The 14850-nt window shown below is 55.2% G+C and overlaps 1 protein-coding gene across 12 annotated transcripts in view; it reads right to left on the bottom strand.

The window, feature by feature from the left end:
- Positions 1-60: 60 nt before the first annotated feature.
- CPEB1 (cytoplasmic polyadenylation element binding protein 1) overlaps positions 61-14850 on the bottom strand; it is a 41948-nt gene continuing 27158 nt past the window's right edge. For 8 of the 12 annotated variants that reach the window (XM_048317608.1, XM_048317610.1, XM_048317612.1 and 5 more), the window contains 9 exons: positions 8375-8589; positions 6794-7043; positions 6402-6515; positions 6201-6305; positions 5280-5416; positions 4115-4313; positions 2576-2670; positions 2269-2349; positions 61-1530 (listed from right to left, as the gene is read on the bottom strand). In XM_048317608.1, the coding sequence (XP_048173565.1) occupies positions 1420-1530; positions 2269-2349; positions 2576-2670; positions 4115-4313; positions 5280-5416; positions 6201-6305; positions 6402-6515; positions 6794-7043; positions 8375-8589 (1307 nt within the window). In that variant the 3' untranslated portion in view covers positions 61-1419. Of the gene's footprint in view, positions 1531-2268; positions 2350-2575; positions 2671-4114; positions 4314-5279; positions 5417-6200; positions 6306-6401; positions 6516-6793; positions 7044-8374; positions 8590-10009; positions 10074-10125; positions 10267-14850 lie in introns of those variants that run through there. The other 4 variants (XM_048317609.1, XM_048317611.1, XM_048317618.1 and 1 more) reach the window with 3 other exon arrangements.

Genomic DNA, 14850 nt, shown 5'->3' with positions numbered 1-14850 from the left:
TGACACCAGAGCCCTCCGAGCTGTAGAGATCCCCCACGAAGCACACAAGGCCCAAGAAAGTTTTTTTTGCTGCAACGTGTTTATTATGTGCCAAAAACTACACCACAGCTTACTCCACGCGTCTGTAGGAGAGTGCAGTCTTGCCTGCATATACTACAATGAGGTAGAGACTTCACACACAGCTTCACAAAACCCCACAAAGAGCAGCTGGGATATGCAACAATGCAACATCAGCTCAGCAGGAAAGAAAAAAAAAATAACCATAGTAAAGAGGGAGAAATTATGACACTGGTTCTTTGGCACACAGCTTCCGATAGAGGGGAAAGTAACAAAATAATAATAATCGGCATAATTAAAGGTCTCAAATCCCAGCAGCAGCATTTCGGTCGACTGCACTGATACTCCAAACATCTCGGGAAGAAAAGGAAAATTACTTGTCCCCTCTAAGAGAAAGGGCTCCCAGGAACCTTCATCGTCCACCAAAACGCAGCCCTTTTTTAGCTTGTTACAAAAGAAAAGGTAAGTCCTGTGACTTTGTGTGATTAAAAACCTCTATCAACCCCCCATAAGTGCAACTTAAAAAAGTGCAACAAACTATTTAAAACTATATACAGCAGCTCAGAGATCCTCATCCCGTCCAGTTTCAAATCCAAAAACAAAAACAAAGCCCGGCCTGTCCCGTTGCAAACCCCTGGATTTACAACGTCCTGCCAGCAGCCCCCAGACACAAATTGCAATAATGTTAAAAGCTGCCAGGAAAGAAAAAAATCTCTCGTTTCAAACGACTTAAAAACTGTTTTTAAGAGTGTAAAAAGGAACTCGTAAAAACCCTCGAGCGTAAAATATGAAATATGATTTGGTTTAAATGAAGAGCAAAGTCTCCTTGTTGTTACAGTAAAAAACGCCAGCTGAACACCCAGGTCACACCATCCAGGTGGGGGTAAATGAATGGAAAGGCACTGTATGGCAACGGCAAAACAATGACCAATGAGACCTGCGCTCTCTCCACCAGTATTGCAAGGAATGTAAAAAAGCGCCTTTAAAAAATAAAAAAACCAGGGCGGAGGCGCCTGCGGCGACGCCTCCGCAACACATGGCCCTTGGTTGGTTGGGTTTATTCATTTTCAATTTTTGCTTCTCGTCAGCAAACCAGGAACCAAAGTCTGGGAACTGCAGAATGGCTTGAGGGGCGCTCCCCCCCTCAAAACACCCCCAAACAAACCCCAACAAAACTCACTGTGCATTAGTGCAGAAACAAAAAGACCAGCAAGTGCAAACATGAATGTAAGATTTTTTGTTTTTTCCCCGTCAGTCCTCAAGGAAGAACGTTCCCAGCCGGGCCTGGCTCCGGCAGGCGCTGCTGCGCTCTCCTCGGGGCAGGTTCTCCCAGGACTCTGCCCGCGGCAGCCCCGCGGCCTCTTAGCTGGAGTCCCGGTTCTTCTGGTTGCGCATCAGCGGGCGGTGGTGGCGCAGGACCTCCATGGAGTGCTGCCAGTGCCAGCACGAGCGGCAGAAGTACTTGAAGCAGATCTGTGGGCAGAGCACAGGGCAACGCTGGGGCGGCTCCCGCAGCAAAGGGACACCGGCAGAGCCGCTGCTCCCCTCCCTGCCTGCCTGCAGCCCCCGCCAGCACAGTGCATCCATGGGCTGGAGAGAGGGAATGCCAGCGATGCTGTGCAGGGCCTCTTGGGCCCAGCTTCCGTCTTCTGAACAGGTTTCAAAGTCAGGGCCTGGGCACTGGGGCAGCAGCTGGGCTCTGCCAGTGCTCCCATCACTCCCACGGCATTCCTGCCTCCTGCTCATACCCCATCCCAACTCTGCAGGAAGTTGCCTGAGCCCAGCCAAGCTCCTTTGCCTGCAGTGAGGTGAGGTCAGCCGGAGTTCCTTGTGCCTCAGCCAGCCCCAGGCCCAGCCCCAGGGGAATGCACCCTGACCCCAGCTCATCATGGCTCACAGAGCAGCAACCTCCCCTCCCCTCAGGGCCACCAGTCCATCCCACACGAGGCCCCAGAGCTGGCACAGCACCAGTGAACTGCAGCACCCCTGGCTCAAGCCAGGTGGACATTGCCTGCCTGGGCCTCCTGGCAAGTACCTGAGCTGCCCTCCCCAGGAGGGCCACACCTTCTCCAAAACAAGGCCACCCTCCCAGCTGGGGCTCACCTTGCCCACTGGGGAAGAGTCAGTGAATATATCCCCAAAACCCAGCAGCAGGGCCTGCTCCTCCTCGAGGAAACCCCTGAGCACAGGCTGCAGGAGAACTGGCCATACCTGGTCTCTGCAGAAGAATGGGCCAGGCTGGGCATTGCACACTTGGCACATGGAGTCCTCCAGGTATGGGTCGATCTGAACCTGCAGGAGAACCAGGCAGTGGGCATGGAGCAGCACCAGGCTGACTGCCCTCTGCCTGGGTACCCCGAATCCATCCCCAGCAGCACCCCTGGGGCTGGCAGAGCAGCAGCCACACTTCCCTCTGCTGGAGCAGGAACATGGGGCAGGCTCCACGAGCACTGGTGCTCCCAGCAGTACCACCCCTCACACAGACCCCTCCCTGGGCTGCCCCACCAGCCCCACTCACCTTCTTGGTGAACTTGGTGGTTTTGATCTCCACGAACGCAGCGGTCACAGCCTTCAGGTAACTGCGCTGGTTGTTGAAGGTGACACGGCCCGACCCTGGAATGAGCCAGACCACAACTGTTAGAGAGGAACACAGAGATGGAGAGGAACTGCTGCCAGCACCACCCCTTCCCCAGTGCCACTCAGACAGGGAAGCAGCTTTGGCAGGAGATGGTATCCAGGGTCTGGGGGCTCTTCCTGCCTCCTTCTCCAGGCACCACATTCCCAGGAGCAGCAGGAGTGCTTCATGCTGCACCTGAAATACGCTGGTGCCGAGACAGCTCAGCAGCTTTTATTCCCAGCCTCCCCCTCACCCCAGAGCCTGGTGTTTTGCAGCCTCACTGCCAGTCAGCAGCATTCCTGCACCACTCGCTCCCAGCCAAGCTCCTGGACTGACACTGGCAGATCCCCACAGCTCAGCCACAGCACAAAGTGCCACACAAACCCCCATCCATTCTCCTTCTGAAAAGCATCGAACAGGACACAGGCAGGAGGGCCTGGATCCAATCTGGGGTTACAGGAGATGCCTCCATCAGCACAACCAAGCAGGGCACAGCTTAGTTACCAAAACTGAGCTCTGACTGCTGCGACTTTAGGACAGCTCCAAGGGTGGACGTGCCACTGAGCTGCTGGGAGATGGATCTTGCCTACTTGGAGCAAGCTGGGCTCTGCATGAACCACAGGGGGCTGGGGATCTCACAGGGCCAGCACAGGGAGGTTCTGGGACACCTCATCCACAGTCACACTGAGAATTTGCTTAATCTCATACTCCCATTCCCACCCCTGTGAGACTGTCCCCCCTAAAGGCACTTCAGGGGCTCTGCAGCACCACAGACATATCCTAAACCTGAGCCTTGCCCAGAAAAGCCTGACTGCTGTCCAAGGACAGCGACAAGCAGAGACAGCTCTGCGCTACCAAGCTCTGACACTGTTACTGCCTGGCAACACCAGGAGATTCAGTGTCTCTCCAAGTTCGTGACTTGCTGCAGCCTGAGCCTGGAAAGCTGCTCCTCAGGCAGAGGCTGTGGGGTTTTTCCAACAGACCAGCCACCTCAGTGCTGTCCCCTGGCCCATGAGGCCTCCAGGGAGGTACACACACCATGACACGCCATGTTTCAGCTCTGGTGACAAGAGCCCAAGAGTGAGAAGACCCACAGCTGTCTCTACTCTGGGAACAGAAAAGCAGCTACAGCAGCATCCAACAACCACTAACAGCATTGAACAAGGACAGAGAAACCTTCAGCAATGCCTACAGGGATATTCAAAATTTCAGGCTGCTCAGGAATGATCCTGGACCTTCCAATCCCAGGCACATCAGCTCTATCAGCCCTCCCCAGGGCCAGCAGATGAGAAGCACAGACTGCAGAAGAGGTTGGACAGCGTCTGCCCCCCAGGCCTGGCACCTGGGCAGTCTTCCAACAGAAGGACAAGCCAAGGGCACACCGCAGCCTCCTCAGAGCGTGGTGGGGTGACCACCAATCCCGGTGGAATCATCACTTACCTATGGGATACTTGTGCTTGTCAGTGTCGATGCCAGCATAGACCACCCCTCCAAACAGGTCATACATGACGGCTGCCAGGGCCTCTGCGTTGAGCATCCCGTGCAGGGCCCCCACAAACACCGTCTTGCTGGGGTCCAGCCGCTGAGAGGGGCTGCGCACGAAGTTGCTGTCGGCCAGCACCCATGGGATCACCTGCACCTGCAACCAGGAGCACCCCCAGACCTCAGACTCTGCCCCGAGCCGCAAATGTCATTTGTTACCTACTACTGCTCAGGGTCCACACCCATCTAGAGCTCCAGGCACCTCCAGAGAGCCCACAAGGGGATAAAACCAACTCTGCTTCCAGCCAAACTGGAACACAAGCCAGCAGTCCCTTGGGGGTGGCAGCCAGAGGACAATCCCCATCCTTCCACCTGCATTTAAGGCCCAGGCAGGTACCTCCCAGCACAGGAGCCTGATGTTGGAGGCGACCCCTGCAATAACCACCCACTCCCATCTGCGCTGCAGCTGATGGCAGGCTCTGGAGAGGAGAAGCTTCTGGCAGAACTAAATCACTGAGCACAGAAGCACTGCCAGTTGCCAGACACTGGGAGAGCTGTCTGGAGCACAGTTAGTTTGTGCCTGTCTAGATTAAGAGCTGCATCTCCCTCCTGTAACTCCCTGAACACAAGCAGTTGTCCCTAATCTGAGCTCCCCCTTTCCTGTAAGCCCCAGCATCCCCGGAGCACAGGTCAGCCAGCCAAGGCCATGCTGGAGAGCAGCCTGGGATCCAGAACATTGGCCTGCTGAGTGTGCAAGCCATTTGCTCTGCAAGCAGAGGAGGCCTGACAAAGCACCTGAGGGATCCCAGTCTGTCTCTGCGAGCAAAGGTGTGATGGAAGCAATACAGAGCAGTCAAATCCCTGTTTCCATGCTTTGTCCCAGCTAACTGAAGCCTGAAGGCAGGATCTGCCACCAACCCAGGAGCTCCAAGTTGGTTTGACACAAGCTGTTATGAAGGACAAACACTGAGCTGACACATCCCTGTCACAGGCACAGAGCAGTCAAAGCCAGCCAGGAGCCGCCATGCCTTTGGCTGCTCTTCCAGCCCTGCTTTCCTTTCCTTCAGGGATCACCTCTGCGTCTCCTGCTGCCATGTCAGGCTGCTCTCACAGCTCTGCTCACCTCTTTGCAGCGCATCCTGCGGCTGGACATCTTGAAGTAGTACTCACTGAGCCCGTCAGGGCTCAGCAGGTCCTGGGAGCACGCCTGGAGCAGGGCACGCACCGACTTCTCTGACTCAAACACCAGGTAGACGTATCCTTCAGAGGGGAAGGGAAAGAAGCAGCTGTTACAGCTGTGGTGAAGGTGGAACAGAACCTCCCAGTTTGCAGACATCCTCAAAATCGTTCTTGGGTGCCACCTGAAGTATCTGTGTGGCAGCTCCTGCTGTTCCCAGCACACTCTTATGCATAAGCCAAACTGGGCAGAGCCCAAACCCAAGCACAGCACGAGGGGCAGGATGCCCAGGTCTGGGACCACAGTGTTACACAAACCACACCTGGACATGCCAGGTGGGCACCACCAGCCTGGCCGCAGTGAGGTCTGCAGGAAAATAGACCCTGCTTCATATTTAGGATGGCCTGGCTCAAATAACATCCAGGGTTTTAAAGTCCCTTCCATGGATGCCAGTATTCCACCTCACATTGCTCCAGTGACTGAATGAGGCCATCAGGCACTACAGGGCCTCCAAACCAGCCATCTCCTACCCTGTAACTAATTCCTGCTTACACAGTATGTCAGCCCAGCTGCACATGCTGGCAGTGGGACCAGCAGCGGCCGTGGAGCCACAGCCCTACACGGGGTTCCAGACACACCCAGAGAGGGTTCCCCCAGCCCACAGTTCTGTCCAACCCTGCTACAGATGGGTGGGGACGCTGGGTTTGGGGTGTCAGTGCTCTGCAGCCCAGGTGCAGACCCAAGTGAGGGCAGGACATTACCCCAGGTGCTCTGTACCATCCAGTCACCAGCATGCAGCTGTACCATCCCAGCATCCGTGCTGTAACATAGCATGGGAAAAATGTAACCCTACCGTGTCGCTATTACCTTTAGGCATATTACCTTTGGGAGGACAGCGTGGGTGTTTGCCATCCTTACCGGGCCACTCCACACTCAGGGAGCCAAAAACACGGAAAGTGTTGATCAGCCCAGCTAGAGACAGAAGGAGAGAGGTCAGTCTCCCCCACAAAAAGCTCCATCCTGCATCCTCCCAATGTCAACACCCAAGGCCTTGGCATGAGGCCTCACCTTCTGTAATGTCCCACGGGACTCCTCCCAGGAACACTTTGCAGGAGTAGACGGGGTTCTTGTAGTTTCGGGGAGGCAGCTGCCCGCTCCAGGTGCAGGTTGCTTCGTTCACAGCTTGGAGAAGACACCAGTACTACTCAGTACAGGATCATTTCCTTCCCCCTCTTCCACAGGTCTCCCCACATTCCCCAACTACAGGCTGAGCAGAGCAGCACAGCCACAGGCAGCTGCCCACACCCACCTGCTCTCTCAACAGGTAGAGCCAGAGCCAGGCTTGGGCCTGGAGCAAGCTCTGCTCTGCTGCAAACTCCATGCCCAGCCAGTGTCTGCACAGAGGCAACCTGCCCTCCCCCAGGTGTGGGACCATCCCCTGGACACTCCTCCTGACTCACCTGCCGCCTGCCGATGAAGCCGGGCTTCTCTTTCAATACTGAAGGGGTCTTCTGGAGAGTCCAGAAGATCCCAGGAAGGCCACGCAGATGCTCCAGGCCATCTTTTCGATGCACTGGCTGGGGAGGAAGTTACTGCAGCCAGGGCAGCTTGATCTTGATCCAGCTGGGATCCCACTCCCATCTTCAGGGGGTCTCTTGATACCCCACTGAGAGGCAAGAAGGGCAGAGGAGGAGAGATGCGAAGGCTTGACTGCAAGAGAAAGGCCACACTGAAATCCAGCTCTGAGTAAAGAGTATGTAATACCAGAGGTGAGGTACCACTCTGGGACCCTGCCCTTGCCCCTTGGCAGGAGAGGGAGCTCTCAGGGATCTCTTGAGACCCTCTGAGGCCTGACCCATGCTCATGATCAGCAGCGGGGGATCACTAAGCCGGAGGCACTTCACAGACCACCAAGCCAACAGCTACCCCTGGCTGTGGAGCCTCAAGGGCAGTGTCACCCCTGGGCAGCACCAGCCACCCCAGAAGGAGCCTCAGGCTGTGGGCTCTGTGCTGTGCCCACAGTGAGCAGGGCTCCCTGGAAGTGCCCACAGGCTCTGCAGGCACCAGCTGGATCTCATCCTCACAGCCCAGCTCCAGGGAGCACAGGGCAGGAGGAGGGAAAGCTCGGATTAATGGAACAGCAGGGAGGTGAGACGCAGCACAGCTCGGTGCCAGCCGCCCACGCCGGGGCCGTGCTGCCAGTCCTGCCCTTCACAAACAAGGCCAGCACAGAGCCCTGTGCCGCCTGCCACCATCACTGCCCGGCTGCTGCAGCCACTCAGCACATCCTGGTTCTCCAGGGTGGATCACAGCAGAATCAACCCCACATCCAGTCAGCTCTGTCCTTCACACCCAGCCCAACACAGGGGTCAAGGCCACCACAGCAGAGCCTGGAGCAGCTCCTGGCTTTATCCTCCTGTGCCAAGGTCAGGCCATGCAGCACCACCCTGGAACTGGCCAGAGCCAGGCTGTCCTGCTGGCACCCAGAGCTGCCACTTGCGCCCGCCACAGCCCCGGCAGAGCAGACTGGGGCAGCCAGACAGACACTCACTTGCTCCCTGCCTTCCAAATTTAGCTGTGCTTTAGGGAACGGGAGCAGGCTAGACCCAGTTTGCTCTAGAAGAAACCGCCCTGAGATGGAGAAGTGCAGTCAGCAAATGGGAAGGGACAGCAGCTCCTGTAAAGTCCAGGCTGGATCAGCCACCCTGCTGGGATCAGGGCACAGACACTCCCCTGCCACACACCAGCTCAAGCACTCGAGATCCCTCTGGGAGCTACTGTAACCCAGTAGGGCTGCAAGCACAGACCCAGAAGGCCAAAATATTAGCTTAGAAGAAAAATATATGAGGATACTGCTTGCTCGTGCTGAAGGACTGCACAAGCAGCCTTTCTCCCAAACCCCGGGGGCTGTGCCAGTGTGGGTACAACAGCTCCCCCAGCACTCCCTCCCATTCCTGAGCAGGCAGGGCTCTGGCTGGCAGCTCCACTCAGCTATTCCGTGCTCCCCCAAAAACACGGCGAGACCCCAGAGACAAACTTACAATCAAGTCTGAGAGGTGGTCAGAACCAGAGCTGAACCCACTGGTGTCCGAGTCCGAGGGGCTGCTGGAGCGGGAGTCCAGGAGGGAGCGGGAGTTCCTCAGCGATGGTGTGGAAAACTTTTCTGGCAGGTCTGAACCAATGGGGTCTAAAGGCAGAAAACCCAGCGGGGGCTTCCCCAGGACGTTCCCAAGAGGGTTACTCAGCATGCTGAGAACTGCAACAGAGAGAGTCTGTCAGTGCTGCAGCATAACACTGCTCCTTCCTCCTGTGGCCCAGGAGGCCACCAGGCTCCTGTCAGCCCATAAATGGCACGACTGGCAGGTGGCACCTCTGGTGTTTGCCATCAGTTGGGCCATGGTGCTGCAAAGAACCCGCAGCAGCCTGGTGTGGCTGACAAACATGAAGGGTTATGAGACAGACTGCCCAGGAGAACCCACTTCATCTGGGAGAAGTTCAGAGACCCTGCATCCCAGATTATGGGCCTCAGAGGTGCTCTGGGACAGGGCCCTCTGCCCAGTCCATGCCACTCCCTGTCACTTGTGCTGGAGCAAGCTCGGGCTCAGCAAGCTCCTCAGGGATGGAGGCACACAAGCGTGGCAGGCACACCTGGTCCACCAGCAGGAATTTTCAGGCTCAGGGACACTGCTCCCATCAGCCCTGCCAGGAGCTGGCTGTGGGCAGACAGGAAGGTGCCAGCCTGGGCTGCTGACAGAGAGGCTTCGCTGTCCCCAGTGCGTGCTCACAGCAAGCCTGTCTGGTCAGGCCTCTGCCCCAGAGCCTGCAGACAAGGATGTGCCAGACTGCTTCCCTCACACTGCAGGTTTTCCTCCCACTGAGGAGAATCCAGGAAAATTCCTCCCTACAGAGCTACTTCTGAGCACAGGACCAGGCTACCCAAAGGTCAAAAAGTCACATCCCGGTCAGTGATGTGGGGGCAGCTGCCACCCAGAAGGAGAAGGAACGCAGGGCAGGGATCCCACAGGGGCACAACACAGGCCAGTCTATTCAAAAGGAGCAAGTCTCAGCAAGCTGAATGTGTACCCAAACCCAGTGAAAAGAGCAAAGCATTCAGAAATGGTTTTAATTATTCAGAGGCTGCAAAACAAGGCAGCTTGCCCTGAAGCTTTCAGATTTCAGCAAACCAAATTTGGGATCCACTTGAGATCCTCCAAGCCCCACCTGATACAGCAAGCTGAACCACAAGATTTCAACCCAGATTTTCAGCAGCTCCTGTGCCAATGAGGAGTAATAATCCAAACCACCACCCAAACCAGGAGAGTGACAACACCATCGTGCTCAAGAGCACTGCGGTCAGACACCAGGACGGTGCTGTCAGCACCAGGATGAGCTGCTGAGCACGACTGAGGCGAGATGCTGGGATGTACCCATCCCAAGCTGCATCATCCAATGGCACAGCTGCCATGAAGCTGGCATCTCCAGCCTCACACTTGGGGAAAAACCTCACCACACCAACAGAGACTTCACACAGGTACAGGTGGGTCCTTTACTTGAAGCATCTCCCTCAACTCAAGGCAGAGCCCTCAGCAAGAGTCACAACATCCTCCCAACACTTGCAGAGCCTTATCCCTCTGAGATTCCCCTATTTTGGCTACATCACAGGACTAGGAACTCACCTCTGACCGCACTGAGAAAGGGACCTCCTGCCCTTGGCTCTCCCCAACAGCAGCACCTGTGCTCACACCCAGCCCTGCAGCCACAGGAAAATACTGGCCAGCCCAGCAGTCCTTACCTGGGCAGAGCCCGGGCAGCAGCAGCCCCAGGACAGAGGGAATGTGGCACAGCTGGGGAGGAGATGTTCCCTCCTAGTCACAGCTCCGAGCAGGGCACAGCATCTCCCAGCCCCGGCAAGCTGCACTCTCTGCTCTGCCGACTTCTCTGAAGCCACGTGATGTGTTTAAAAATACAGCCGGCGTATTGTTCCGGGGAGACAGCTGAATCTGTCCGACAGCCTCCAAAATCTGATTAGTCACTAAACAGCACAAGAGGCAAAGCAAAGCAGCTGATCCCACAGCCCAAGCCTTGCTGCCAACAAATGCTCCTGCGCTGACACCCTCCTCCTCCTCCCCAGCCAGTGAGGACCGTGGGTTCGGAACGCCGGCAGCCCTGTGCTGACCCCAGCTGCACGGCATTCCAGAGACCTGCAGCAGCTACTGCCAGGCAGACTGCTACCAGACAATGCTGTCCTGCCCCTCATCTCCTGGTTAGCAGAGATGCGGGACCAGAACTCCATTTGGGATGCAGCAGCAAGCGTTTGGGGCTCATCAGGAGCTCCCAGTGGCATTACAGGGCCCACAGGTGCTCTGCCCCATTTATGTCACCCTCATCTCTGCCACCATGTACACATTTCTCCCAGGATTTCTCAGCTCTCACAGCAGCTACAAAACCAGTAAGGCCAGTACGAGCACATTCAAGTGTCAGGATTACCGGCCTTCAAACAGATCCACTGTCTGGGCATTTACCACCACACAGAGTCCTGCCAGCTCCAACTGCCCCAGTCCTAACCTCATGCCCTGGAAGCACTGACATCCTGCTGGATTCCATCCACTCCAGCAGCTTTGACAGCTCTGCACAGGCAGCAGGACACACTCTGCAGGACACACTGAGCTTATGGGAGACCCCACATCATGCCAGTGGGCCTGACTCAGCATCACCTGGTACCCACAGCTGCTTGCAGGGACATTGGGAGGAAAAGCCACGAAACAAACTCCACATTTCCTCTTTTTTCCTTGCTCAGCGACCAGGCTGTGTGCCCTGATGCCAGGTAGCCTAGGAAACACCAGCATGAGACACCCAGATCTCATTTCTCAGCACCACCCCAAAGGCATCCTGCTCTAACTCCCTGCTCCAACCCACCAAACCCCTCCTGGGGAATGGGGCACAAGAGCCCAACACAGGCTGCCCACCTAAAAAAAGCCCTTCAAGGCCTTGGGGCCACAGTTCTTCCTGAGAAGCTGGCCTTGTCTCCCCTCCCAAGCAGACAGCTCACATAAGGGAAAAATCATTCCCAACGCACATGCAAGATGCATCAGCAATTCCTGAAGTCAAGAGCATCCACGAAATTCCCAAAGTGAAAAAGCAAGTATCATGGAACTACTCAGGGTAAGGAAAGAGCACAAGTGCAAAGAAGTATGTTTCACACCTAGAGGGGAAATTTTAACTGAGGGGTCAACACGACTCCCGTTCACCACTCGCACACCAAGAGCTTCTGGAACTTTTCCTGCCTCCGCTCAGTGCAGCACAGGAAGCACACGGCAATGCTCCTCTGCAGGGGACAGCAGAACAGGAGCTTTTAATAGAAACTCAGCACTGACTTTTGACTCACTGCTGCAGCTCCAACGCCTGACGCGGAGCCAGCGCGCTCCGCTCCATCTCCGGGCACGGCAGCCCAGCACTGGCAGGTTTGAGCTCTGTGGAACAGCCGTGACACCGCATGGCACTGCCAGGTCCTGGCCAAGCAGGCCACTCCCTGGAACAGGAGCATTTTTTTCAAACAACTCCTCCTCGTTAGCTGAGCTTTCCCTAGTAACGGCTGTTTGGATACACCTTTATTCCTGCATCATCCCAGGGCCCCTAAAGGTGCCCAAGGGAGCACGCACAAGACCCATCATACCCGAGCCAGACACTTGACAGAAACAAGCAGCTACACTGAGCCCACAGAGGTGGTTTCAACTCTTGAGGTCAACTCTACCTACGGACCCCAAATTATCCTTTAAATCCTGTTACCAACCACTGAACTGCCACATTTATTGTGAGTTTACCCTGTCTCAAGCAGATCCCTCCACCAGCACAAGCTGCAATTCATAGCACACTTTGGGAAAGTGCCCCAACAGCAAGATGTCCAAACCAAGCACTGAGAACAGCTTTTACTATTCCATCCACTGGTCAAGACACTCAATTTAAGACTTCCAGCAGCTGCCCAGGACCTTGGAGCACACAGTTCTTCCCTGCACACTGTAACTTACAGCCATTTGATGTGTAGACCTTCCTGGTAGCTTTGCCCACACCCATTCTGTAAGAGATGAATGTAAATATGAACCCCAAGGATTGCTGGTGCTGGCAGCTCAGGGAAAGACAGGCTCTGGGAAAATAACCACTATGCTGATGACAAATGACACTTTATCGCCTTGGATAACACCTTAAGAGCAACAGCATCATTTTGGTTGGAAAAGATCTCCAGTATAGAGCTCAACCTTTGACCAATCACCACCTTGCCAGCTAGACCAGAGCACCAAATGCCACATCCAGATATTTCACATGGCACATCCACTGAGTTTACTCCTGATGGACAGAGCTGACCAGAACCTCAGCCACCTCCACACTGCCCTTTGAAAAAAAATGCTTCAGCTCAGCTCTGTGGGAGACCACCCAGCCAACAGCATGAGATCAGTGCTGATGCTCTTCACTCCCTGGTGCATCAGTTTAGTTAAATTATCCAGAAACTGAGTCCCACACAAAAATCGCTCTCATCCAGCAGCTGCCCAGGTCCTTCCGCTCAAGTTCCTTCTCCACATTCAGAACATCAGCGGGAGCTGCCCCATGGCTGAGAACAGCATTTGCCACAGGGCTGCACCCCTCGGAGCCTGGGGACACATGGAGAGGGGGCCAAGAACCCCTGTTGCAGGAGCAGCATGCCAGGCCTGGTCCTTGAGCTGCCAGCCATGTCTGGCATCCACGGGTCCATGCCCAGGCAGCTCGACACCGCAGGGGCCGCAGCCCCAGGGCCAGGGGAGCACACACACCTTTGGAAGTTACCCTCTGGAGATGTACTCCAGCCTTTAGAAACTCACTGCAGGGCTGGAAAAAGCCTACTTTGAGGAGTTCAGGACTTGTCTGAGCAAGGCCATCAGAGGGTCACCTCTGCAGGCTGGCACCCCAGCAAGGTTGGGCAGAGGGACACTGCCGTCTCCAGAAGTTTATCTGCTTGGAGATTACTCAGCACAAGAAGGATGGCAAGCTGTTAAGGCCTCCCCTGCATCCACCAACTACTACATAGGCTGAAGTCTTCTGCTTGGATCTCCCCGCAGAGATCAACAGGAATGCTCCCACCAGGAGAAGTAAGGTGGGAGAGCCAGGTTTCAGTGACACCTGCCATGCCCAGGGGCTGCAGCACCATCTACACATTTGGGGCAGGGCAGCAGAGGAGAGAAGCAGTGTGACTGAGGCCCTGGAGACTGAATACAGTGCACTTTCTTTTGTCATGCATCAAATAAGCTTGTAAAGTTAAAAAAAAAAAAAAGCTAATGTCCTAAACAATAGCCTGCTGCAATTCCAGAAAAACAGCTCGCCTGCAGTTTTTACCACCCAGCCAAGCTCTGCTCTGGTGGGGTGGGAGCAAGCTGAATGTTTTAGTCAGCCAAAAAGCAGCACCTCCTACAGACACTGAGAAACTCCGTGGCAAGAGAAACATCTGCACGCCTGAAAAGCAAATGGGCACCTCAACCACCTCCTACAGCTGTAGCTCAGCAGCGACACAGGGCTGCCAGGGTGAGCTTACCCTCCTCACACACAAGCACCACACAGCTCAAAGCTCATGGCAGGGAAGGAGTGACCAACATTCCAGCCCAATTCTGAATTTTAGCACCTCCCGCCTGCAGCTGTGGAACCTGAAGCTGCCTGCAAGGAGCCCACACAGGCACAGCACAGGGACACTGCCTGAACCATGGCCAGCAGCAGCTGCACTGGCAGACGTGGGGCTGGGGCACAGGGCAGGGACAGGCTTTGCTTGGCACAGGGAAGGCAGACACTGGATTCTCCCTATTTACCAAACTCTTACAGGGGCACCAAAAAAACCCAAGGAAAAGCTGCAACAAGAGCAGTGGCACAGGAATTTCTTCCTCTCAGGTGGAGCAGCCATGGGATAAGGCCCAGAGCTGAAGAAGAACTGTGCCCTTAGACCCATGGAGCTCACCTGAGCAGCACATTGGGTACCTCCAGAGGATCTAGCTAGCTCAAATCTCCCCAATTCCATTATATTCCCATTAGTCCACTGAAAAAAACTGTTACTGCTGTTATGAGAGGAGCCACACAAAGTCCAAGGCACGCAATCCTCTCCAGGCTGTATCACCACAGAAGCCCCAATCATCTTGAGCCAACTACCAGCTCTGGAGAAAAGCAGCTCCCAGAACTGTAGATGTAATCAAACCAGCAGCAAACACCATCTAAATAGGACCTACAGCACAGCCCACTTTTTTCTGAACTACAAAAGAGGCACCTCTGCCCTCACAGATTCTTCATTTGGGGCGAAGAAGAACTGAGGATATTCGGGCAGCTATTTCTGGTTTGCTAAGAAGGGGGCAGAGGAATAAAAAAAGGCAGCATGATCCCACAGCTGAACCACAGAATTAGAGTCAGGACACCTGAGGTCTATTCTTGGTTCTGGCACCAACATGGTAAGTCACTTGCCCTGAAAAATGGAAACAGCAGCATAACTGGGAACACGCAGAAGATTATTGCA

Source organism: Corvus hawaiiensis, chromosome 13, assembly GCF_020740725.1.
Source record: "Corvus hawaiiensis isolate bCorHaw1 chromosome 13, bCorHaw1.pri.cur, whole genome shotgun sequence".
NCBI lineage: Eukaryota > Metazoa > Chordata > Aves > Passeriformes > Corvidae > Corvus > Corvus hawaiiensis.
Note: the sequence above shows the minus strand (reverse complement) of the source record. Positions and strands in the feature narration are given on the sequence as shown.